This window comes from Chiloscyllium plagiosum, unplaced genomic scaffold (genome assembly GCF_037043375.1).
Source record: "Chiloscyllium plagiosum isolate Xiang-an unplaced genomic scaffold, Cpla_swu_hap1 HiC_scaffold_20, whole genome shotgun sequence".
Lineage (NCBI taxonomy): Eukaryota > Metazoa > Chordata > Chondrichthyes > Orectolobiformes > Hemiscylliidae > Chiloscyllium > Chiloscyllium plagiosum.
In genome coordinates, this window is record NW_028270158.1 from 40903803 (window position 1) to 40930587 (window position 26785).

General features: G+C 42.1%; 1 protein-coding gene across 5 annotated transcripts; it reads left to right on the forward strand.

Moving 5' to 3' along the window:
- Positions 1-257: 257 nt before the first annotated feature.
- tedc1 (tubulin epsilon and delta complex 1) lies at positions 258-22251 on the forward strand. Of its 5 annotated transcripts, XM_087997853.1 has the most exons (9): positions 352-426; positions 5174-5339; positions 5785-5863; positions 7245-7447; positions 14469-14636; positions 16665-16763; positions 18253-18339; positions 19178-19375; positions 20850-22251. In XM_087997853.1, exons 4-9 carry the CDS (start codon positions 7298-7300, stop codon positions 21219-21221), a joined length of 1074 nt encoding a protein of 357 aa, XP_087853979.1. In that variant the 5' UTR covers positions 352-426; positions 5174-5339; positions 5785-5863; positions 7245-7297; the 3' UTR covers positions 21222-22251. The 5 variants fall into 5 exon arrangements, with proteins under 5 accessions (XP_087853975.1, XP_087853976.1, XP_087853977.1 ...); XM_087997849.1 differs by lacking the exon at positions 5174-5339 and having other exon boundaries at positions 258-426; XM_087997852.1 differs by lacking the exon at positions 352-426 and having other exon boundaries at positions 5075-5339.
- The last annotated feature ends 4534 nt before the right edge of the window (positions 22252-26785 follow it).

Genomic DNA, 26785 nt, shown 5'->3' on the forward strand with positions numbered 1-26785 from the left:
TTTTATCGTCAAGAAGGCACCTGTTGTGTTCTTCCTGCAGCCTGAGCCACGTCAGAAAGTCACAGCAAAACAACCAGCCCGGACTTTAGCAACATCTCCATCAATACTGTTCAATATCTGCGATCCTGCGTACAAGTTGAACGGGGAAAGAGTTGTGATAAAAGTTGTGACGAAGCGCCTCCTCCGGTGGGGGCGCCGCAGTGGGAGGACCAAAGTGCGGAAGTGTCTTCATCTCGAGCGCGTTAGTTTAACGGCTGTCTGGGGCGCGAGGGAGGGGAGCGCGCGCTTTCAGCAATGAAAATTAAGGAGGCGATAGCTGCTCTGTGTAAAGTGCTCGTCGGGATACGGGGAAGGGACGGGGCGGCTATTGCTGTCAATATCAGTCCGGAAATGTTTCGTAAGGCCAAGTTCAACCGAAATGAAGTGGTGAGAGATTTCGGAGAGGAGGGTGGGATCGCTTTGCATTGGTTTCGCGTACGGGCAACCAATGAGAGTGTGAACCTGGCGGGAGTGGGTGTCGACATAATGATGGACATATTGGACTGCTAATGTGAAAAATCACACAACAACAGGTTATAATCCAGCAGGTTGATTTGGAAGTGTTAACTTTCGAAACATTAGGGTCTCCTCCGTCGCCAAATACTTAACCACCCCCCACGCTGTCTGGGGGAAGAACTTCTCATCTTCCGCCTTGGGACCCTAGCAAGGTTAGATCTCATGGAATACAGGGAGAACTAGCCATTTGGATACAGAACTGGCTCAAAGGTAGAAGACAGTGGGTGGTGGTGGAGGGTTGTTTTTCAGACTGGAGGCCTGTGACCAGTGGAGTGCCACAAGATCGGTGCTGGACCTCTACTTTTTGTCATTTACATAAATGATTTGGATGCGAGCATAAGAAGTACAGTTAGTAAATTTGCAGATGACACCAAAATTGGAGGTGTAGTGGACAGCGAAGAGGGTTACCTCAGATTACAACAGGATCTGGACCAGATGGGCCAATGGGCTGAGAAGTGGCATTTGGAGTTTAATTCAGATAAATGCGAGGTGCTGCATTTTGGGAAAGCAAATCTTAGCAGGTCTTATACATTTAATGGTAAGGTCCTAGGGGGCATTGCTGAGCAAAGAGAGCTTGGAGTGCAGGTTCATAGCTCCTTGAAAGTGGAGTCGCAGGTAGATAGGATGCTTTCCTTTATTGATCAGAGTATTGAGTACAGGAGTTGGGAGGTCATATTGCGGCTGTACAGGACATTGGTTAGGCCACTGTTGGAATATTGTGTGCAATTCTGGTCTCCTTCCTATCGGAAAGATGTTGTGAAACTTGAAAGGATTTAGAAAAGATTTACAAGGATGTTGCCAGGGTTGGAGGATTTGAGCTACAGAGAGAGACTGAACAGGCTGAGGCTGTTTTCCCTGGAGTGTTGGAGGCTGAGGGGTGATCTTATAGAGGTTTTCAAAATTATGAGGGGCATGGATAGGATAAATAGATAAAGTCTTTTCCCTGGGATCGGGGAGTCCAGAACTAGAGGGCATAGGTTTAGGGTGAGAGAGGAAAGATATAAAAGAGACCTAAGGGGCAACTTTTTCACGCAGAGGGTGATACATGTATGGAATGAGCTGCCAGAGGATGCGGTGGAGGCTGGTACAATTGCAACATTTAAGTGGCATTTGGATGGGTATATGAATAGGAAGGGTTTGGAGGGATATGGGCCGGGTGCTGGTAGGTGGGACTAGATTGGGTTGGGATATCTGGTCGGCATGGACAGGTTGGACCGAAGGGTCTGTTTCCATGCTGTATATCTCTGACTCTATGACCCTCCAACCACATGGGATCAATGTGGATTTCACCAGTTTCCTCATTCCCACCCCACCTTCTCCGAGATCTAACCTTCCAACTTGGCACTGCCCTCTTGACCTGTCCTACCTGTCCATCTTCCTTCCCAACTGTCCTCTCCACCGTCATAGCTCTGAGCTATCACCTTCACCCCCCACTTTCATCTACCTATGGCACTCTCAGCTACCTCCCTCCACCACCACCCCACCAACCCCATCCCACCTCTCACATATTTCTCAGCTCCCTTGGCCCACAAGCCTCATTCCTGATCAAGGGCTCATCCCTGAAACATTGATTCTCCTGCACCTTCAGTGCTGCTGACCGGCTGTGGTTTTTCCAGCACCACACTCTTGACTCCGATCTCCAGCATCTGCAGTCCTCATTTTCTCCTAGTTGATTTTTAACTTTGTCCATGCCAGTCCAATACCAGCTTCTCCAAATCATGGACAGCCTATGGAAGATGTCCAGGAGTGGGCTAATGGAATGTATGAAGTTATTTGATTGTCTCCAGGTTCAACCAAAGCTGGCTACAGCAGTTAGGTATCACTTTTTTTTTGAAAAATGCCTTTTCTCAAAAAAAGAGAACAACCCAATCTTTGTTTGTCAGAAGATTCTCATCAGAATTCTTTATTGTATATTCCGCACTATCATTCTAGTTTCAACAGTAAAGACAGATTTCCATTTCAATGCCTTATTTTCATTTGCACAGTGGGTTTAACCATAGTCAAGATTAGAGTGGTGTGAAAAAGCACCGCAGGCCAGGCAGCATCCGAGGAGCAGAAAAATCACCGTTTCAGGCAAAAACCCTTCATCGGGAACGAGGCTGGGAGCCTCTGGGTTGGAGAGATAAATGGGAGGGGGGTGGGCTGGGGATAAGGTAGCTGAGAGTGCAATAGGAAGATGGAGGTGGGGGGTAAAGATGATAGGTCGGAGAGAGGGTGGAGCGGATATGTGGGAAGGAAGATAGACAGGTCAGGAGGACAGTGCTGAGCTGGAAGGTTGGAACTGGGGTAAGGTAGGGTGAGGGGAAATGAGGAAACTGGAGAAGTCGACTTTAATGCCATGGGGTTAAAGGGTCTTGAGGTGCAAGATGAGGTGTTCTCCTGCCAGGTTTTGGGTGGTGAGGGAGTGGCGGTGGAGGAGGCTCAGGACCTACATGTCCTCGGCAGAGTGGAAGGGGGCATTGAAATGTTTGGCCATGGGCCGTTGGGGTTGATTGGTGCGGGTGACCCGGAGATGTTCCCTGAAGCGCTCTGTGAGAAGGCGTCCGGTCTCCCCAATGGAGAGGAGACTGCATCGGGAGCAGCACATACAATAAATGATGTGCGGAAGTGCAGGTGAAACTTTGGATGTAGGTGAGGGGGGAGGTGTAGGCGCAAGTTTTGCAATTCCTGTGGTGGCAGGGGAGGGTGGGTTGTTGGATGTGGACTTGACTAGGTAGTTGTGACAGGAATGGTTTTTGCGGAAAGTGGATAGGGACAGGGAGGGAAATATATCCCTGGTGGTGGGGTCCGTTTGGAGGTGGCGGAAATGTTGGCGGAAATGATGTGATGTGATTGGTGGGATGGAAAGTGAGGACCAGGGGTCCCCAGCCCCACCCCTCCTCCCATTTATCTCTCCACTCCTGAGGTTCCCAGCCTCATTCCTGATGAAGGGCCTTTGTCTGAAAGTCGATTTTCCTGCTCCTCGGATGCTGCCTGACATGCTGTGTTTTTCCAGCACCACTCTACTCTTGACTCTGATCTCCAGTTTGTGCAGTACCCACTTCTGCTGGGTTCTAACCATTGTCATTTTCTGATGCAAGCTGGATTTTAAATGAGGAATGTTCTTCAAATACTTGAGGTTTTATTTGCAGATTTTTAAAGTAAAGATTGGTAGAAGATGCCACAAATTAACTGCTGTTACGTTCTTCAGCGTTAATTGGTAGTTACCATTGGGGCCCTGTTTTGCTACATCTTCTGATGCAGCTTGTTATCAGATACCGTGTCAGTCTTCAGTTGTTACCCAGAGAAAAGATTCCCTCCTGGAATGAATCTGGTTCGGGAGCAATCATCATCTGTGTCAAATATCTTTCATTGAGAGATATTCTCTTAATCTCAAAAGTATCACTAAAACCAACAAAAGCAACATGTATCATCTGATGATATCCACCTATCATTTATATAGTAATCTATTAATACTTTATTTGTTTAAAAAAACTAATAAACTCATGCCTGCTAATGTGGTAGTTAATACTTACTGATGGTTTTTCAGAAAAAAACTTTGATGTAATTAATTTGTTTCCATTGGATCCAGAGCAAAGTATCTGGCTGAGTGCCTGGAAAAGACCTGTGTTCTGTGCAGAAGGCCAACCAGCTGAATTTGAGAGAAGGGAGAAGTCTTCATGGCATTTGTAGCCCCTAGTTATCAATTACCACAATCGTACGTTGGGCACCTAAGATACATTGGACAGTCTCTGTTCATCTTATTGGAGTGAGAAAATTGCATTTGGAGTGAAATGCCAAGGAGGAGAAAGTGAGGTCTGCAGATGCTGGAGATCAGAGATGGAAATGTGTTGCTGGAAAAGCGCAGCAGGTCAGGCAGCATTTAGGGAACAGGAGAATCGACCATTCCTGAAGAAGGGCTAATGCCCGAAACGTCGATTCTCCTGTTCCCTAGATGCTGCCTGACCTGCTGCGCTTTTCCAGCAACACATTTCCATCAGTGAAATGCCAAGCCAATTAATTACTGGGCACAGGTACAAAGAAATTTGCAGAGTGGCACAGTTATTATAATAAACTCCAAATACAAAAAAGAGAAAAAGCTTTAAAGGATATGGGAATGCAAAGTAAATTAGTCTATTGCTAGCTGAAATCCAAATCTGTCAGACCTCATACAGGAAGAATCACAATTAGCCCCATCACTGTCCTACTGCAATTTCACTGAGGAAGGAGGCAGATAGAAGGAAAATAACAGAAAATACGTTTGGATGGATTGAGCTGATAATGGTTACTACTAGGCCACAAACTCATCTGGTCACTTGCCTATAGTAATAGATGTCACCATTCTTCACTAGTCATGATTTGGAGGTGCCAGTGTTAGACTGGGGTGTACAAAGTTAAAGATCACACAACACTAGGTTATAGTCCAACAGATTTATTTGAAAGCACGAGCTTTCGGAGAGCTGCTTCTTCTTCACATGATTGTGGAATATAAGGATACTCCACAACCACCTGATGAAGGAGCAGCACTCTGAAAGCTAGTGCTTCCAAATAAACCTGTTGGACTATAACTTGGTGTTGTGTGATTTTTAACCTTCTTCACTCGGTTTGACTTGATTCACTTGTTCCCTTTACAATCCAGATGGGAGTGTAAAGTACTCAAAATGCATACCTTCCATCCCTGGGAATGCCGGCATGATGTACATAAAGACCTAATGGAAATCTAATGTTTCTGCACACGTTGAGTGGTGTGCTACCAGGAAGTACCACTCAACTCTATAATTCCTGTTCACAGCATATAGCACACAGTAAGACAGTTTTACTTTGTTTTTGGGGAGGGTTCTCTGATAGCAGTTGAAACCTGGGAATTGTGATGGAGAGGGAAATGGAATTGAAAATCTGGAAATTTGTGATACCAGGATGTTTGGTGAAAAATCCAAGATTTCTAATCACCATAATGCAGGGTTGAGAAAAAAGACGAGGAGAGGGGATTTCCGTAAGACGGAAGAACTGGAGTCATGGGGGTTGAGGGAGGTGCAGTGGAATTAAGTTAGTGGAAGAGAATGATGTTAACATTATGGGAGGAAGAGAACAGGGCAATCAGAATGTACACAGGATGATTGGAAGGGATTAGAGGAGGATGGCCCAGGACCTAGGCTGCACAGGGTGCAATGCAGGATAATGCTTATAAAGAAGTCCTGTGGTTCCCTGTTTAACGCTTTTTTTCTTGCTGCCTCACCCTGACCTCCCAAGACCACTGAATTCTGGAAGTTGCTGCATTGGCTCCTGAAGCTGGTCAATGTGGACAGGCCCTCTGACGTCTTAGAGTTGGGTAAGAAATAGTCCTCTTTTGTATAGTTTATTTAAAATTAGTGGAGACCTGCAAAATATTTGCATTTGAGTTACTTGGATATCATTATTGCAGAAATAATCATTTAAACCACCATTTGATGCCACTCAGTCTTCCAATGCCATACTCATTGTTTAGTACTCTTATCAACTCCTTTTCTCACAATAATGCTATTAGGGATAATGATGTTTCAGTATCTTTTTTGTAAGTTGTTTATTTCAGGTTTGGAAAGCTGAATGTATTAAAGAAAGATGTGCATTATCAAGTATTTTTTGCAGCCGTAGAATATCCCTAACATCCCTACACTTTTGAGGTGTAGTAACTGTAGAAAATAAACAGAAGTACTGGGAGAATTTATATGCTTTTTTTCCCATATCTGAATCCACAGTTGTAGCTGTACTTATTGGCTATGATACCCTTGCTGCTATCGCAGTTTCTTACTAATATGTAACTGCCTAAAGCTATTAGTCTGCTCATTTCACTGGATCCACCTGTTATCTTTTGCTGTCCTAACCCTGAACCTGCTGTGTTAGAAATTGATCCTTGTTGTGGCAATTTTCTGTGTAGGAGAGAAAATCATCAAAATTTAGGCGCACTTTATACTCCCAATTTGCACCTGCTTTTATGGCAGTGTCATATTGGTTACAGTCACTTTTCAAATGCCTTAGAAATACCTAACACTGACGTTGTGCCTCCCATTACCAAATATCTATTTAAGGTGCCCTCACTGAATGTAGTCGCCAATTTGCAAAGCAGATGCTCATTCCAAAGTCGGCAGTAACCAAGACAATCTAGCTGACTTACAGCCATTTATGGGCCTTGAAGAGAACATCAAACTGATTCCCTAGAAGAATAGTTAAATCTGAGGCCTGTGTACTTTTAAAAAAATTTAAATGGTTGAGGATGATTTAACTGAGATGTTTCAAATGATAAGGGATTTGCTAGGGCAGATAGCTTTTTTAAATTCCTAAAAGGAGCATAAATGTTAAAATTACACTGAAGTTGCTTAGGTGTAAAATTAGGAAACACCTCTTCATAAAAAGATTGGAATCTGGAACTTGTTCCAAAGACTCTGAATGCTAGTGGTCACTTGAAACTTTCAGGACAGATTAATAGGTTTTTGTGGGTTAGGGTGTCAAGGGATTTGGTACAAAGGTGAGTGAATAGTGTAAAGATACATTTTATGTATCCGTTATCTAATGGAACAAACTTGAGCTGAATGGTCTCTTTTATTCCTGTTTGTATTTGCAGAGTAATTTTGAAATTCAGGAAAAACATTTATTGATAGACTTGCAGGTCTAAAACCAAGCTGCCTTTTAACAGTCTCCCTTGGTTTCTCTTTGCATTTCCTTTGCTGACACAGCTGACCAGATTAAATATGTGAAGGCTGTAGTTTGCTACTATGGTTATGGATTCATGGATTTCTACCAGCTGCCCATGGATGGCAGTCTGGGTAGTCGAGATCTCATCTTGGCTTTCTCATGGCTACTGCAGAGAATTCACCTGTTGGAGCAGCTGCTGAATCTGGATAGGCTGCAGGTGGAAGATGTAGCATCACTCTGCATGGTAAGCACACCCTGCAGCTGACAATGTTTAGACACAGCCACAAGGTCTGGTAGGTGACAAGAATTTGTCAAATTCAATTATCGTGGTCGCAACTGATGATTATTGGGGAAGACAAATCCCAGATTGACTTCTGGCTTTTATTTATTTAATGAGGGGTCTTTCACTGAAACATTGAAGCATGTTACATACTAGATCTCAGTGCTACAGCGAGCGCACAGAGAGGGGAGCCGGAAGGTAAGCGGAGACCAGTTTAAATTAACGTTTTTCTTTTCGCAGTCTGTGTTATTTTTTCAACTAGGAGCGGGAACCCGGAAGTAGTCAACAGAGGCTTCTGGGAAGGTAAGAAGTTTGAGTGGAGAAGGAACCCGAGACACTACATGTGTAGTGTCTCCCACCCTCCCTCCTCCTCTAACCTAAAAAAAAAGACTCAGTCGGCTGAACAGGTAAGCTACTTAGTGTTCTTGTTTTGGAGACTAAGTGTAGAGTTATGGCAGCGCAGACAGTGGAATGTTCCTCCTGCAGGATGTTTGAGGTAGGGGTGACCACCGATGCTCCTGCCAACTTCACCTGCAGGAAGTGCAGCCAGCTCCAGCTCCTCACAGACCGCGTTAGGGAACTGGAGCTGAAGTTGGATGAACTGAGGATTATTTGAGAGGGTGATAGATAGAAGCTACAGGGACATGGTAACGCCAGAGAACAGAGTTAGCTGGGTAAAGTTAGAGGTGGGAAGGGGAGGAAGCAGGCAGTGCAGGGATCCCCTGTGGTTGTTCCCCTCAACAATAAGTATACCGCTTTGGATACTGTTGGGGGGGACGGCCTAGCAGGCGTAAGCTGCAGTGACCGGGTCTCTGGCACAAGGTCCGGCTCTGAGGCCCAGAAGAGAAAGGGGGAGAGGAGGAGAGCACTAGTTATAGGAGACTCTATAGTTAGAGGGACAGACAGGCGGTTCTGTGGACATGGGCGAGACTGTCGGATGGTTTGTTGCCTCCCGGGTGTCAGGGTCCGAGACGTCTTCAGAATCCTTAAGGGGGAGGGTGTGCAGCCAGAAGTTGTGGTGCACATTGGCACCAACGACATAGGTAGGAAGAGGGGTGGGGAGGTCATTCGGCTCAGGGAATTAGGCTGGAAGCTAAAAGCTAGGACGGACAGAGTCGTCATCTCTGGGTTGTTGCCGGTGCCACGTGACAGTGAGGCAAGGAATAGGGAGAGAGTGCAGTTGAACATGTGGCTGCAGGGATGGTGTAGGAGGGAGGGATTCAGGTATTTGGACAATTGGACTGCATTCTGGGGAAGGTGGGACCTGTACAAGCAGGACGGGTTGCACCTGAACCAGAAGGGCACTAATATCCTGGGAGGTAGGTTTGCTAGCACTCTTCGGGGGGGGGGTTAAACTAATTTTGCAAGGGGATGGGATCCGGACTTGTCGTCCAGCAAGTAGGTTAGCTGTTTTTCAGGATGTCCAAGAATGTAGGGAGGCTGTAGAGAAGGTAGCACTGACAGGGAATACTTGCGGACACAGAGATGGGCTCAAGTGTGTACACTTCAACGCAAGGAGTATCAGAAATAAGGTGGGTGAACTTAAGGTGTGGATCATTACTTGGGACTACAGTGTTGTGGCCATCATGGAAACGTGGATAGAAGAGGGACAGGAATGGTTGTTGGAGGTTCCTGGTTACAGATGTTTCAGTAAGATTAGAGGTGTGGTAAAAAAGGAGGGAGGGTGGCTTTGCTAATTAGAAATGGTATAACGGCTGCAGAAAGGCAGTTCGAGGGAGATCTGCCTTTGGGGGTAGTATGGGCTGAAGTCAGAAATAGGAAAGGTGCAGTCACCTTGTTGGTTGTTTACTATAGGCCCCCCAATAGCAGCAGAGATGTGGAGAAACAGATTGGGAAACAGATTTTGGAAAGGTGCAGAAGCCACAGGGTAGTAGTCATGGGCAATTTTACCTTCCCAAATATTGATTGGAAGCCCTTTAGATCAAGTAGATTGGACGGAGCGGTGTTTGTGCAGTGTGTCCAGGAAGCTTTTCTAACTCAGTATGTAGATTGTCCGACCAGAGGGGAGGCCAGATTGGATTTGGTACTTGGTAACAAACCGGGACAAGTGATGGGCTTGTTAGTGGGTGAGCATTTTGGTGATGGTGACCACAATTCTGTGACTTTGACCTTGGTTATGGAGAGAGATAGGTGCATGCAACGGGGCAGGTTTTACAATTGGGGGAAGGGTAAATACGATGCTGCAAGACAGGATCTGAGGAGCATAGGCTGTCAGGGAAGGATGTCGTTGAAATGTGGAACTGTTTCAAGGAACAGATACGACATGTCCTTGATATGTATGTACCTGTCAGGCAGGAAAGAGATGGCCATGTGAGGGAACCTTGGTTGACGAGGGAGGTTGAATGTCTTGTAAGGAGGAAGAGGAGGCTTACATAAGGTTGAGGAAACAAGGTTCAGACAGAGCGTTGGAGGGATACAGAATAGCCAGGAGGGAGCTGAAGAAAGGGATTAGGAGAGCTAAGAGAGAGCATGAAAAATCTTTGGCGGGTAGGATCAAGGATAACCCCAAGGCCTTTTATGCGTATGCGAGAAACATGAGAATGACGAGAACGAGGGTAGATCCGATCAAGGACAGTAGTGGGAGACTGTGTATTGAGTTGGAAGAGATAGGAGAGGTCTTGAATGAGTACTTTTCTTCAGTATTTACAAATGAGAGGGACCGTATTGTTGAAGAGGAGAGTATGAAACGGACTGGTAAGCTAGAGGAGATAATTGTTAGAAAGGAAGATGTGTTGGGCATTTTGAAAAACTTGAGGATAGACAAGTCCCCTGAGCCTGACGGGATATATCCTAGGATTATGTCAGAAGCAAGAGAGGAAATTGCAGAACCGTTGGCAATGATCTTTTCGTCTTCACTGTCAATGGGGGTAGTACCAGGGGACTGGAGAGTGGCAAATGTTGTGCCCCTGTTCAAAAAAGGGAATAGGGATAACCCCGGGAATTACAGGCCAGTTAGTCTTACTTCGGTGGTAGGCAAAGTAATGGAAAGGGTACTGAGGGATAGGATTTATGAGCATCTGGAAAGACACTGCTTGATTAGGGACAGCCAGCATGGATTTGTGAGGGGTAGGTCTTGCCTTACAAGTCTTATTGAATTCTTTGAGGAGGTGACCAAGCATGTGGATGAGGGTAGAGCAGTGGATGTAGTGTACATGGATTTTAGTAAGGCATTTGATGGTAGGCTTATGCGGAAAGTCAGGAGGCATGGGATAGTGGGAAGTTTGGCCAGTTGGATAGAGAACTGGCTAACCGATCGAAGTCAGAGAGTGGTGGTAGATGGTAAATATTCAGCCTGGAACCCAGTTACAAGTGGAGTTCCGCAGGGATCAGTTCTGGGTCCTCTGCTGTTTGTAATTTTTATTAATAACTTGGAAGAGGGAGTCGAAGGGTGGGTCAGTAAATTTGCAGACCATACGAAGATTGGAGGAGTTGTGGATAGTGAGGAGGGCTGTTGTCGGCTGCAAAGGGACTTAGATATGATGCAGAGCTGGGCTGAGGAGTGACAGATGGAGTTCAACCCTGTCAAGTGTGAGGTTGTCCATTTTGGAAGGATAAATAAGAATGCGGAATACAGGGTTAATGATAGGGTTCTTAGTAAGGTGGAGGAGCAGAGGGATCATGGGGTCTATGTTCATAGATCTTTGAAAGTTGCCATTCAGGTGGATAGAGCTTGTAAGAAGGCCTATGGTGTATTAGCGTTCATTAGCAGAGGGATTGAATTCAAGAATCGTGAGGTGATGTTGCAGCTGTATAGGACCTTGGTAAGGCCACATTTGGAGTACTGTGAGCAGTTCTGGTCGCCTCATTTTAGGAAAGATGTGGAAGCTTTGGAGAGGGTGCAGAGGAGATTTACCAGGATGTTGCCTGGAATGGAGAATAGGTCGTATGAGGATAGGTTGAGAGTGCTAGTCCTTTTCTCATTGGAACGGAGAAGGATGAGCGGTGACTTGATAGAGGTTTATAAGATGATCAGGGGAATAGATAGAGTAGACAGTCAGAGACTTTTTCCCCGGGTACAACAGAGTGTTACAAGGGGACATAAATTTAAGGTGAAGGGTGGAAGGTATAGGGGGGATGTCAGGGGTAGGTTCTTTACCCAGAGAGTGGTGGGGGCATGGAATGCGCTGCCTGTGGGAGTGGCAGAGTCAGAATCATTGGTGACCTTTAAGCGGCAATTGGATAGATACATGGATAGGTGCTCAAGCTAGGACAAATGTTCGGCACAACATCGTGGGCCGAAGGGCCTGTTCTGTGCTGTATTGTTCTATGTTCTAGATCTGGTTTTAAAAACATAACAAACATTTATTACACAAAAAGAAATTGAATATAGCACTTTAAATTTAACACAATTTGAAAGATTTTGAAACAGAGTAAAATACATTATTCCATCTAGCCCACCATCAAACCTTTACTGTACCCAAACACCAGGAGAATTCACTTTTTTATCACACAATTAGGTTTAACTTGACCGTTTCTTTCAGTTCTCTGTCCTGAGAGTGTGATGGCTGCTTCATTCAGTATTTGTACATTTGAGCTTAGATTTTCTCAGCTTTAAATAATCCCTTCAGGGTCCTAACCAAATATTTTCTGATCTGGAACCTTCAAACTAAAAACCTTTACACTGAGATAACCAATTTATAACTTTTATGAACTAACTCCTTATTCCAAGATAATGGTTTCATACCTCCAACTTTAATCAAGACATCTGCAAACTGAACCCAAAAGTTTACCAAGCTATGAGTGTTTTCCCAATTCAAAAAAAGTCCTGATCCTTCTAGCTGAAAGCAACCTAATGCTCTTAAATGATCGCTCCATTCATTTGTAAAACTCTCCCAAAGCCATCAAATTCACATTAGTACTCCAGGAACACTCTCTCTCATAATGGTTTATAAAGAAAAAGACAACACATACTGACAAATTAATTATTAAATCCCCTCATGCCCCAGACTAAAACCCACATGCAATTAGTTCAAAATCCAAATTCTAAAATAAATGAAGTTAAATATATATATCTTGCACCTGAATCTACATGATGGATAAATTTAAACAGTGACCAGAAATTACAGATATTATCTCTATGAAAATTAATGCTCTGTCCCTCAGTGCTTCACTGTGGCATTCTAAACCAAAATTTAAAACCACATAAAGGAGATATTAGATCAGATGACCCAAAGCTGTGTTAAAGAAATGAGTATTAAAATTTGTCTTGAAAGAGAAAAAAGAAAATTTGTGCGGTGGGAGATGCAGAGAGGGAATTTCAGAGCTTGTGACCCGAGCAACTAAAGTAGCAGCTACCAATGGTGGAGAAGTCGTGATCAAGGATGTACAAAAGATCAGAATTGAAGGAGTGCAGATCTCTCAGAGGGTTATGGGGTTCAAGGAGATTACAAAGCAATAGAGGGGGAGCAAATGTGCAACCACTTGCTGTTCTCTCTTTCTCTCTCAGTCACTTCATCTTTACGCCTGTGGCTCTCCATCTTCTTTTTATCTGTTTTACTCCCTCGTGTGCACTTTCCAACTTCTGTTGAGACGTTATAGTTTACTTGCATCGCAAATGCTCGTCAGAGTTTTAGAGTGATGGGACATTGTATCGGTTTGCTTATTTTTAATGGATGAAGCAATTTAGTTGTTCAACTCTATTTCACATTTAAAGACATCATGGCTAATCACTGATCTAACACCATATATCTCTTCTTGCCCTATATTCTTTAATAACATTGGAAAACAAAAATCTATCAATAAATCTCAGATATAAAACTTATAACTGATCCAGAATTTATAGCCATTTATGGAAATGTTCCAAACCAATTGTAGAGTTATTTCCAAATTTCACTCTTGATGGGTCTGGTTCTAATACTGAGATTATGGTCCCTTCCAAGACTGTCCAAACAGTAGAAGTATTTTCTCTTAATCTACCTAATCTTTTTCTTCTGTAATATAGTCATTTTGGGGAAGCAGGAGGATATTTGGCTCTTTGAGTCCATGAAAGCTTTGATAAAATCACCCTCACTATTCTAAATTCTGGGAAGTACAAACCTAGTTTAATTCCCCTTATTTTGAATCATAGAGTCATTGCACAGAAACAGGATCCAACTCGTCAGCACCAACCAGACATCCCAATCTGACCTAGTCCCATTTGCCAGCATTTGGCACATACACCTCTAAACTCTTCTTATTCATATACCCACCCAGATGTCTTTTAAATGTTGTAATTGTAGTTGCCTCCACCACTTCCCCTGGCAAATTGTTCCATACATGCAACATCCCCTGCATGAAAAAGTTACCCCTCAGGTCCTTTTTAAATCTTTCCCCTCTAATCTTAAAGCTATGCCATTTAATTTTGGACTCTCCCAACCTAGGAAAGAGACCTTGGCTATTTACACTGTCCATGCTCCTCTTGATCTTATAAACCTTTATAAGGTCACCCCTCAGTCTCCGAATGGTGGTACCATTGATGAGACAATGTTGCCATTCTTCATTACTGTTATTTTTATTGATGTAAATTTGGTGCGCTGCTGTCTTTTTTTAATGCAATGTTAGTTTTCTTAGAATGTGTGGTATGCTGATCTCCCCCTACTGTAAACAGTGAGACACTGTAATTGTTCAGCATAGTCACCATCTTCTTGTTGACCTTTTCATTATTTTTGGTTGCCATGGGACCCACATTGCTCCTTTGATTGCTTTTCAATGTAATCATATTTACATCTGCATTTGTAAAGTAATGTTTCAACATGCAGAAGCACAGGCCAAAGAGTGTGGTCATGTCAATATCAATTGCTGGATTGGCTATTTGTGCAGCATGATAGTGGTGAGAGCAAACAGACTCAGTGTTTAAAAATATTTCTGTATCATGGAGCAATCACACAATAAGAAATTTGCTTTCTCCGAATTTAAAAAAAACATTGCAATAGAACATTTGAACTGCATTTGCTAGCAGTAATTGTGATGGCGCTTCTGCTTTCAGTGCAAACAGACTCTACCATTCAGGCCCATGGAGGGATCGGACCTTCAGGAAAGCAGCCACCCAGTGGAGATGGATGTGCGATACCTGCAGTCTTTACATGGAAAGCTGCGGTTCCGCAGGAGAAATCTTTACAGTGCTCAGCAGGAGAGGTGTTCTGCCCTCTATAAGGTATGCACCACATTCTCCTTTTCGTAGCAACTCTCTCGTTCCTTACAGCATCAGGACCCGTCGGCTCTAAGTTGTGCTTTATTAGATCAGGCAGGCTGAAGTCTTTTTCAAGGTAGCAACACTTGTGGTTTAGCTAATACTGTGAACCAAGCTAAAATGGATTATCAGTGTTGTTTCAATCCAAATGTGTGTTTAGAACATGTGTTCTGTGAAGTTGCCATTCAGGATGGCCAGGCTCCCACAATCAGACCTCAATCTGGATTAAAATTACAAGAGAGAATTTGTTGTAACAGTTAGTTTGTTCATTCTTCAAGGCAAAGATGACCATGTTCATTATCTCAAGACAGAGTCATACAGCATGGAAACAGACCCTTCATTCCAACTAGTCCACACCAACCATCTTCCCAAATTAAACTAGTCCCACTTGCTTGCATTTGGCCCGTATCCCTCCAAACCTTTCCCATTCCATGTACTTATCCAAATGTCTTTTAAATATTGCAAATGTACCTGTGTTCACCACTTCCTCTGGCAGTTCATTCGACACATAAACCACTCTGTATTTTAAAAAAAAGTTGCTTATTTTTAAATTTTAAAAATATGCCCCCTAGTTTTGAACTCACCTAGGGAAAAGACCCTTCTCAATGCCCCTCATGATTTTGCAAACCTCTATAAAGTCACCCCTCAACTTCCTACTCTGCAGTGAAAACAGTCTCAGCCTATTTTTATAACTCAAACCCTCCATTACCGGCAACCTCCTGATAAAACTTTTCTGAACCCTCCCCAATTTAATTATATCCTTCCTGCTGTAGCAGGGCAATCAGAACTGGACACAGTACTCCACAAGAGAACTCACCAACACCCTGTAAACTCAACTTGACATCCCAACTCCAATACTTAAAGGCTTAAGCAATGAAGGCAATCAGGCTAAATGCCTTCTTAATCACCCTGTCTATCTGTGATACAAATTCCAAGAGTTATGTACCTGAACCGCAAGGTCTCTGTGTTCTACAACACTACCCAGGACCCTACAATTAATTGTGTAAGTCCTGCCGTTATTTGTTTCACCAAAATGCAATATGTTGCATTTATCCAAGCTAAACTGCATCTACCACTCCTCAGCCCGTTGATCCAATTTGAGTCATAGAGATGTACAACACAGAAACAGACCCTTTGGTGCAACCCGTCCATGCCAACCAGATATCCTAACCTAATCTAGTCACACTTGCCAGCACTTGGCCCATATCCCTCTAAATCCTTTCTATTCATATACCCATCCAGATGCCTTATAAACGTTGTAATTCTACCAGTCTCCACCACTTACTCTGGCAGCTCATTCCATACATACCAATTGATCAAGATTTCTTGGTTATATAACTTTCTTCAATGTCCACTATACCCCCAGTGTTCCGAATGTTACATGGATGGCTGCTAAGACTCATATATGCCAGAAAGTTCTGCGACAAATGGGACAGGATACTGCAAATTATTTAAGTTTCTTCTCCTTGCATTTCTCTGTCTCTGATGCGCTTATTTTTGAAGGAGTTCATACCCTTTCTTTTTCATTTGATTATGCTACGTGATCCTGGCTGAAGCTTCTTATAATGCCCTTATAGTACTTATTTGACTGCATGAGAACACACCCCAGACATCAGATATCTGTAGAAGATTCAAATTGGTAACTATTAGGCATCCTTGCTACATAACCAGTTTGACTCTGTTGTGATTGTTTCATCAATATAAGTGGACGCTTGGCATAGCCAGTTTGAGTGAGCACCTCCAGGGTGATCTTCTGCCTACCATCTGATCTTCACACATTTCCAAAGGTAGTTCAGATGTTAATGATTGAGCTTCATGGAATAACTCTGTGTAGAGTAGAGTGGGCATGGATATTGCTTTCAGTTTAGCTGTCAACAGCTAGAAGCTTCTGACCATAGTATGAAATACTGCCCTTACCAAAGGCTGAACCTTGTTTCTGTTTTCAGGACCACTGAATTAAGTCTTATTCTGATCTGTGATGTTGGATTTCAGATCCATTTGTACACCAAAGGATGTAGCAGCAGCCAGAGTTTTGATCATTTGTCTGCAACTGAGGCACGTCTGATCCAAGATCATCAACAGTGCACTGAGGTGAACTAGCTATGGCTCAGACTACTTACTCTTCTTGCAGGGTAGTACCACAAAATCCTTTGACTTTCTTATTACAAATTCATTTGTCAACCATCTCCAAAATTAACTAAACCAAATTGTCAATATTTTACACTTTTTAGATAATTCCTAGCAACCTGTTCAGAGTAGTCATTACACACTTTAAAGCTCACTTCTTTTAAATTTTCAAGGTTTTATTTGCATAATACATATTGTGCACCTTGACCCAATTAAGCTATTATCTAATCAGCTTATTCAGAGATGTGATAATGTACCTCTATGAGACTTGAACCTAGATCTCCTGGATCAAATGTAGGGACACTACCGCTGTACCACAAGTGATCCTAATTTAACACATTTTTAGATATTTTTGATCATCCTTTTCAGTGGTGCTGTAATACACCTCTGGAGCAGATGGTTTTGAATCCAGGCCTTCTGGCTCAGACACAGGGCAACATTCAGTCTCAGCTGACTGTCAGTGGTCTCTACTTTTGGCTGAGTGCTTGCTGAAATAAGACTTTCCCTTGCTCCTCACATTCCAGCTTTCAACAATTATTGAACCTATGGCCATTATTGCTCTCTGGTTCTGAATAGTAACATTCTAGATCTCATTTAGATGGTTGTTCTACAGGAAGTAAATACCATTGAATGGTGTAATATTCCATGGGAGCCACCTGTAAATTCATCTACTCATCAATTTACATGCTAACCAGGTTAGCACAGGTAGGTGTTTGAGTGTGGAAGATCACAGCTGAGGCTAATGGGTCTGAGTGGGTTACTCTTCGGAGGGTCGGTGTAGACTGGTTGGGCCGAAGGGCCTGTTTCCACACTGTAGGGAATCTAATCTAATTTTCTCCTCAACTAGTTGATATCCAGGGCACTTAAGTAGGGATTGCTGAATAATGATAAGGAGTGAGATTTCTGGGCACTTTTCCACTCCTAGTGAAGGAGTCTTGTGCCAGTTCTAACAGTTCTGTGGCCTCCCTGGTTAAGATCAATGAACAGCCCAGCCTGCGGTTCCAACCTAAACCTATTTTGTGCTGTGTGTTTCAGCAACTCCATGCCTTAATCACCTGTGATGTGGAGGAGCCTGTATTAAACTATAATCTGGTGCTGTATGATTTTTAACTTTAATCACCTGTGGCACTGGGGAATACTTCCTCAACTATTAATCCACTAGCCATGATCCAAGATACAAAATCCCAGTAGCTAGACTGAATTTTACGGCAGGATGCAAATAATTGGTCCTGATTGCAGTTCTTTCAGATCTTTCTCTGATCAATTTGCACTTACCCCCCTTTGACCTCCTGCTAACTATGCCTGTCTAGGTAGTCTTTGAGGATTCATTCATGCTGTCATTTAAGGTGTTCTGCAACTCATCGTCCCCTGCACATATAATCACTGCTTCGGGTATCAGGACAAGACTTGACCTGTTCCTGTTCTTTTATTAATGTAATTTGCAATATTGTAGTTTGTGCAGCTGCTGGAGCATGACAACATACAATTGGAGGCATACCTGGAGTGGAAGCGGCTGGAGCCCATATATTGGCAATGGATGGTAAGAGAGCTTTCCTGTACACAGCAAATGGGCAGGAATGTTCCTAACTTAAATCCTGCGCACTATATGCTCATAATGTACGGACATAGATAGCATTGTTGGACTTCTAATTGAAATGAATTTGTGCAGATTTGCCTCACTATATTGTAAATTAAAAAGTTGATTTTACTAAATTGAACTGAATGGTCAGAAATTTGGAGGATAGTGCCCAAGGTTTCTTGATTAAGAATTCCCACTCACTGAGGCTCTTCCACAGGAACTCTGTTGCAAATTCAACTCAGCTTTTCTTATTAAATTGGTAAGTTGTACAAGACTGTAGGAGTAACCTGTCAAGAAGGAACAAGACTTCATCTTTCGTCTTAATGCTTTAAACACATCACCAGTGTTTCAGCTATTATTTGGCGTACTTTATGGCTGTAACTGATGTAGAACCTACAAAAAGAATATCAGCTGTGGTTTTGCTGATTCAGTCCTCCTGAAATCCACATTGAGGCTCATTACAAATTACTTTTCCAAATGGAAAGCATTCCCAAAAATCTTGCAAGCTAACCAATACTTCTGGCTTCAGCAGGAATGTTTCATGAGGTTTCCTATTTTGCCCCTCCTTTTCTCTTTCTCCAGGAATTCTGTGTTTCTCTTGCTGCTGAGAATATGACAAATTATGTCAGGAGTATGCTTCCAGTATTCACAAGGATTGTAAATATTAGGCTGTAGATTTAAAAGAGGACTTTTAGGGACAGTAGGATTGTTGCTGTTCAACTTAGTCTTCAAGATAGAGGGAGAGGTGGGAACCAATCCAATACACAATGAGATTACTAAATGTCTTGTTCCTTCTCAGGAAAGTGTACTGTCTGCCAAGCTGCAGGATACCCAAGAGGTGCTGAATGTAAACTTCACTACAGTCACTGCCCCCTCGTTCAATCAGAGGGAGAATTGCAAGGAACCTGATGTCTTCAGGAAAACAAACAAACTTTACACTGAGCTACTGAAACTGCAATCAGAGATACAGGACCGGAGATTGGTGAAGGATGAAAGGGTAACCATTTTATGTATTTTGGAGTGAAACATTGCACTGTTTGTTTGTTTGGAAAATCACCTCCAGTCAGGTGTACAGTCCAACACTCTGATCATTCCAGGCAACTGTAGAACTATCCTTTGACATAAATTCAGATTTGTGAGTAACATTATATGTTTGTTTTGACGATAAAGATATCTCTATCCATGAGAAGCCAACCGTAGGCCTATTTCTTGAACTGTTGCTATCTGTATAGTGATCAAGCTTTTGCAGTGCTGAAAACAAGGCTAAACTGCTTTTAATCAGGAGAGAATTGGATCAGGGGGTCACTTGATCACTCACTTATTTCTTGGAGAATTTCAGAATTAATTAATGTATCTTACTAAGGGAAGATCTTTTTAATACAAATATTTCAAAGGAGTAATGACCCCTTACTCAACTACTCTCTGTGATGAATCATTTTATGCTCCAACAACTTGATGCAAAGAAATACTTCTGACCTCTCTCCTTATCCTTTGTAACGACTTAAATTGATGACCCATATCACTGTAGCAGAGTGAATAATTTCTTATTAATTTCATAAAAAGTGTCATTTTTATAATAATCTCTATTATATATTCTCTTCACATTCTCTGCTCCATACAACTAATCCTAGGATCTCGAGTTTCTCTCATACCAAGATTCTTTGCACCTGGTATAATCCTACTGCATCTGTGTCCTATTTTCTACACATGATAGGGGTGCACAATGTAAGGAATTATAATATCCCACGCTATATCCAGAGCTATCAAATATTAAAATCTTAGCAATACCTTCGATCACCTACATCAGTGCATCCTACAAGTGATCCATCATTGTGCATCAGGATGGGACCTAGTTTCTTGTCGAATCCTAACATTTTTCTCAGTAAATATGGGCTCTCAACTTTGATCAGTGTGGCACCAAAACATTTGGCTAACTTTTGCTTTGTCTCCTGGTTGTAAAATACAGTGTAGAAGCTTAAAGATTCAACACATTGAGCCACTTCCGTCAGCACTGTCAGCAACTATTTATCTCACACAGTTAGCATGGGTAATTAATGGATGATTATTCTTTTCCTTGGAAACTAGTGTCTCTCTCCAGAGTTCTCCTGATCTTCAGAATGCAACAGGTCAGAGCAAGTGAGGTGGAAATGATTTCAAAGTCAAGAAAGGGTGCATATTATTGTATTTCACCTCCCAAATTTATTAATGGTTTTGTGCTTGATTACTGAAAATACTATAAGTTGGATGTCAGTCTTTGCATATTTTCTGCTGAATGAGATTGTTGTAGTTCAAAATCCATTCTAGAAACTTGAGAAAAAAACCCAGGACTTGGGACCTCTGCTGTCAGAGGATCAGTACTTAAGGCACTATTGAGACAATGGAATCTCTTGAGTTCATGTCCACTTAATTGTGAAGTGTTGTGATTTGCATTGCAACTTCTGACCTCTATATGCCTGCCTGTATTTCTGCAGATTAAAGAGCAGGAGCGAAGTATGGGAGATCACATGGGATGGCATGAAGCAGTGTTCCTGACATGTAATCTGGAGCAGAAACTGGCAGCAGTACAAGCCAGAATGAGCCAAGAGAGAAGACGACATGGCCAAGTCAGATTGGTATTGAGAATCAACTCTACTCCCACTCCTTTCAGAAGTAAGCCTCCCACTGCCCAACAACATATAAGCTCTGTGAGTTTCACTGCAACAGAAATGATCTCACAGCTGGAAGCTGAAGCAACCCTATTAAAGAAGGAACTCCAAGAATTGCAGCAACTCTCCAAAGAGGGTCTTGGAGAGATTTTGGAACGTCTGGATGGAGTAATATGCATTCCACCAACGCAGCGATGAGGCTCTGGGAATTAATAGAAAAGTTAGTGACAATACAGTGACTAATGGGCAGATCATATACAGGCTAATTCTGCTTACTACTTTCACTCGTGGACTTATTCTCTACAGTGAGAGATAAAACCTCCATAGGCATCTGATTTTGGTTGTGTTAATGCAAAGGTGCTAACAGGGAGACAACAATTAGAGGAAGGTGCAAGGTTGTACATTCTCACCTCCTAGTGGCCTAACATGCAGTGACATGGATGAAGGCCAAGATTGGATTGTCAGCCTGTGCTTATGGTCAGTGAATGTGTGACATATCAGAGAAGGGAAGAATTGTTGGACACATGTCACTGTATTAGAAAGACAAAGCAAACATTGAAGAATCTGTCAGTCATGATGTGATTTTTTTTCAACTTATTTGCTCTGGAGGCAAGGTGTCATGATTTACTTTGAATAACCCTATGCTTGCTTGAAATGTGTTAACCACAGAAGGAAGCCATTTAGTCCCACAAGTCTGTTCAACCACTCAATTAGATCTTTGCTGAAATGTCTTTTGGAAGTGTTCCAGAACCTCCATACTCTTTATTCAAAGAACTGAGCAACTTGGCTCTAATTTATTCTGGACTTCTGTTGTCAAAAAGAGCATTTTCTTCCTCCATTGTACTGAACCATATTGATCATGCAATTTCATATTAATGAACATTTTTATCCCCTATTGCTATTCTGTACAAATAGGATAGGTTAGACCTATCAGGCCTTCAATCAGAAACGTAGGCACAAACAGATCTAGGAGCTTGTGTTTGAGGAGCTGGATTGCCTGACTTGGCGCCTCAGATCAGACATCTTAAACTCCACCTTACTACAATCTACTACCAGCCATTCCAAACTGGTTTTTATTCAAAGTCAGAACTATCTTGAACTTTGTTCCTGTGTCTTTTTTTCTTGTTTTGATTTTGTACTTGTTGAAAATATCACCATAAATTATTAAAATTCTTCAGGCAAAAATAAAGAAAATAATCCTGAGAAATAAATTGTGATTCATATGTGATGTGCATCTGGGGTCATTTGTTGAATGATAAATCAACTTGGTACAAAACAGTTTTTCGACATTATAAAAATTAACCATTCCTCCAATGCCTGCATCATTTTTCTAATGTCAGTTAAACATCTTAACATGTTCATTAATCACCTTCCGAGTAGTATTTATAGGATTTGAGATGGTGTAAATCTGGCAAGAATGAAGTTGCTGCACTCTCTGTGATGGTTCTAATCATTTCCTGATGCTAGAGAATTAGACGTTTGATGTAAAGATCAATTTATTTTGGTAGAAAGAATGCGGAGACAATACAAAGAAAAGGATTCAGTTCTAAAGGGAAAGTGTATATGTGCATTAAATAATTGGAGGACCCAGGGCAAGTTGAGAAAGTGGTTAATAGAACATAAAACACTCTAGGCTTTGTTAATAGGACTTAGCTTCTTTGCTATTATACGTTTTAGAAATTTGGTTCAACTACAATTGGAGTATTTCATCTGGTTCTGGGCACCTTATTTTAGGAGGGGTATAAGGGCTTCAGAGATGAGGGTTGAGCAATTTTGCTATTTCGTGTGTCTCCAATATTGACCATTCAAAATGCCATTTTAAATATATGTTCCAATTTTTGGCACCTGTATGGGTCTTTAAAAGATCACAAGTGGCATTGAGAGCAGGAACCTACTGGGTAACTATGATAGAAACAGCAAATATTGGAGAGACTGAAGCTTCTGACCTTCCCACTCCAGCTGTTCCAGCTTCTTGACTCACAGGATCCCTCCCTCCCACTCTTGCTGCACCTCTACAGGCACTATCTCTGTTTAGAGGAGCAGCTAGTGAGGGAGGGAGAGAGAATATTATTGGAGAAGCTAGAGTATATTCTGATCCTGCTACTGCAACTACGCTGTAAACCGAGCTCTTCTGGATGTTGTATTGACATCCTCCAGAAGGCTGAGGAGATTATGCAGAATGTTTGGAGGCTGGAAGTAGGGCCTCTCTGCCAACAACTAGGCCAAAGCAGGCACGAGGGAGCCATCGCTTAGCCTCTTCTGGGCTAGATCTGACTGCTGTCTACTTCAATATTTTAAATCAGTGCCAAGGAATTGGGTTGCATTAATTCGGTTCCCCCATTACTCTGAACAATACTCTGTGAGCCCACAATAATTAATCTGAGTAAAGTGAGTGTTATGTCAGTGTTTAGAGCAATCAAGGCTCTGTATTAAGATGTTCTGGGACAGGAATAGGAGTTCCCATTTGCTATATAAACATGAGGAAAGAAACAACTAATCTCCCAAATAAGTTAGAGCAGAGCCAGTTTGACTGCCTTCTTAAAGCACATCCTGCAGTGACAGCATGAATTAGATTGCTAGTGGGTGCAGAGATATGCCACAAATGTAACTGAGGCAGAGTGCAAGATTTAGTATACAGGAAGAAAGAGTTTCTTTGCAGAACCTACCAAAAAAAATGTTAGTTTCCCAGCTGTGCTCAGTTAGATTGAGTAACCATCAGGCAAGTAGCCAAGAGGTGAATGAGTAGAGTGAGTTGAACATTGCTGGGAGGGGTATACGAATTAGATGTTTGATATCTGGCAGTAAGCTAGACACCAGACATTGGGAACAAAATGAATTTGAGGTTTGGGCAATTGGACAACAGACATGCAGGGAAATAAGCAACTTGAATAACATGTTGGGGGGGGGGGGGGAGGGAAGAGCAGGTGATTTGGCATTTAGATGTGGGAGTGAGGGTGTTTAATGGTCAATTATGGTTATGAGGTCTTATGATATGTCCAATGCTTTCTGCACCAGGTGCACAGGTGTCAAGAGTGTGAGGTTGAAGTTCCAAATACTTGCAATAATCCCCATAAACACCCTTGGCACAAAAGGTAAAATCCAACACAGGTTCTTACAGGAGAGAGGGAGGATCAGCATAGACCTGCTTCTTTGGGTCCAGCAGCTTCACAACTGACTGACTGCTAAGATCAAACCAGACTGGGAGAACTGGCCACTCCCTTTTCATTGTACATGTGTTTCTTTTAAACTTACAAGCTCCTTCAAGTAATTCAACCCCAGTTATTTTGGCACCTGTGTCACCTCGTGACCTTTGGCACCTCTTGAGTGAAAACAAGGACAACAATTCTTCCCTTCTTCTTTCTTCCTCCCAAATTCACTTTCAGCCAGGTTTATCCTAAAGTCAATTGAACAATTCTGATAAATGTTGCAAATATCTTTCCATGTGTGACTAAAAATCACCAGGTCATCAATATAAACTACACAATTGGGTAAGCTGACAATGACCTTATTGGTTAGTCTCTGAAATGGAACTGGCACATTTTTCATACCAAACAACATGACTTTAAACTGATAAAGTCCATTTGGCGTTAGGAAAGCCAAAACTGTCTTTGCTCTTTCGGACATAGATATCTGCCACTACCCTCTGAGCAAGTCCAATGTAGAAGTTGCTTGTGCCACATTTTCAAAACAGTCCTCCAAATGTGGAATCAGATATGCTAGAGTCTTTGTAACTGCATTGACTTTGCGATAATCCAAATATAACCGTTGAGAACCATCTAGATTTGGCACCATTATTATGGGTGAGCTCCCATCCCTGTAAGTCACTTCGATTATGTTGTCTTTTAGCATGCTCTTGGTTCAATCTCCTGCTGTGCTGTTCCAGCAATAAAGTTTCAACTTCAATCTCCTTTTGAACCTGTGCCAACTTTAGAGGGTTATGCCTATAAGGACGTTGCTTAATTGGAATAGCATCTCCTGTATCTACATCATGCATAATTAGGTTAGTGCTTCCCAGCTTACTTCCACATATCTCCCCATGTGATGTAATAACTCTTTCAGATCATTTCAATTTTTGTCTGGAAGATAACGCAATAATTTATCCCAATTTTTGGCAGCTTTCTCATTGTCCAAATTAATTTGAGGAATGTCCAATTCAGAATCCTCTGAACTTGATTCTTCACTCTGTGTTGATTTTCCTTCCCTGTCAAAATACCTTTTGAGCATATTCACATGACACACTCTGAGATTTCTTTCTGTCTGGAGTCCTTATTAAATAGTTCACCTCACTCAATTTCCTTTTGACTTGATAAGGTCCACTAAACCTTACTTTTAAAGGTTCACCTTTCACTGGAAGTAACACTAACACCTTATCCCCGAGAGCAAAATGGTGAATTTTTGATTTCTTGTCTGCTTCCTATTTCATTGTATGCTGTGATACTTTTAAATGCTGTCTGGCCAACTCCTCCACTCTATTTAATCGTTCCCTAAAATTTGACATGTAGTCCAAATATGTGGTCTCTGAATTCTGACTTACCAAATTCTCCTGAATCAATTTTAGTGGTCCTCTCACTTCATGCCCAAAAACTAATTCAAATAGACTGAATTTGGTCAATTCATTTGGTGCACCTTGAGCGCAAAATGTACAAATGGAATTCCCCAAGCTCAATCATCTGGATAGCCTTGACTATAAGCCCTCAACATGGTCTTTAATGTCTGATGCCACCTTTCTAGTGTTCACTGCGACACTGGATGGTATGCAATAGATTTGAATTGTTTCATTCTTAAACTGTCCATAACTTCCTTGAATAATTTCAATGGCAAGTTTGACCCTTGATTTGATTGTATCTCTGTGGGTAGTCCGTATCTACTGAAAAATTTGAGTAACTCCTCAACAATCCTTTTAGCTGTAATATTATGTGATGGAATGGCCTGTAGAAATCTAGTGGATACATCTATTATTGTTAGCAAATACTGATTCCCATGTTTTAGGTAGGGGTCCTACGCAACCTCTTGTAAGAGGTTCGTCAAATGCAGGAATAGGTAGTAGAGGTGTGAGTATTATTACTGCCTGTGGTTTTCCAATTACTTGATATGTATGCATGTCTGGCAAAATAATCCTTATGCAGTCCAAGCTGGTAAAAATGTTTTTGTATTTTAGCTTGGGTTTCTTTTACCCCTAAATACCCCCTACTGGTAGTTCATGCATCACTTGCAATGTGTCCTTTCTATAACCCACTGACAATATGACTTGATGAACTTCTGTCCATTTCCTCATTAAGACATCATTTCTCGGATAGTGGCATTCAGGGATCCATTCGGACTCTTTTTCCATGCATGCCTTTTGACGCAATTGCTTTAAGTTTTCATCTTTCTGCTGTAACTCAGTTAATTTATCTGAGCTAAAGATGTCTGCTTTGTTATCTATCTGCTTCTGTTTTGTGTCAACCATTTGATCAAACAGGATCTTGCTAATTCCATTTCAACTTTCTTATCTGTACTCTTTGATCTTTCCTGTTTCAACTGGTGACTTTGTGACCTCGTCACCACACAGGAAAAATCCCAGGATATGTGTACTGCAATAGGTCAGTTGCCTGAGTTTCCACTAGCTTGTCAACTACACTAGACAGCACTCCTACCTGTGAACCAGCAATATCGTTAGCAAGAATGAATTGTATACCTGGAGCCAAGTGTTTGTCCAATACTTCTACCATAACTTCTCCAACTCTTCACTAGACAAGATTGAGTGCTTCTTGTCTCACCAT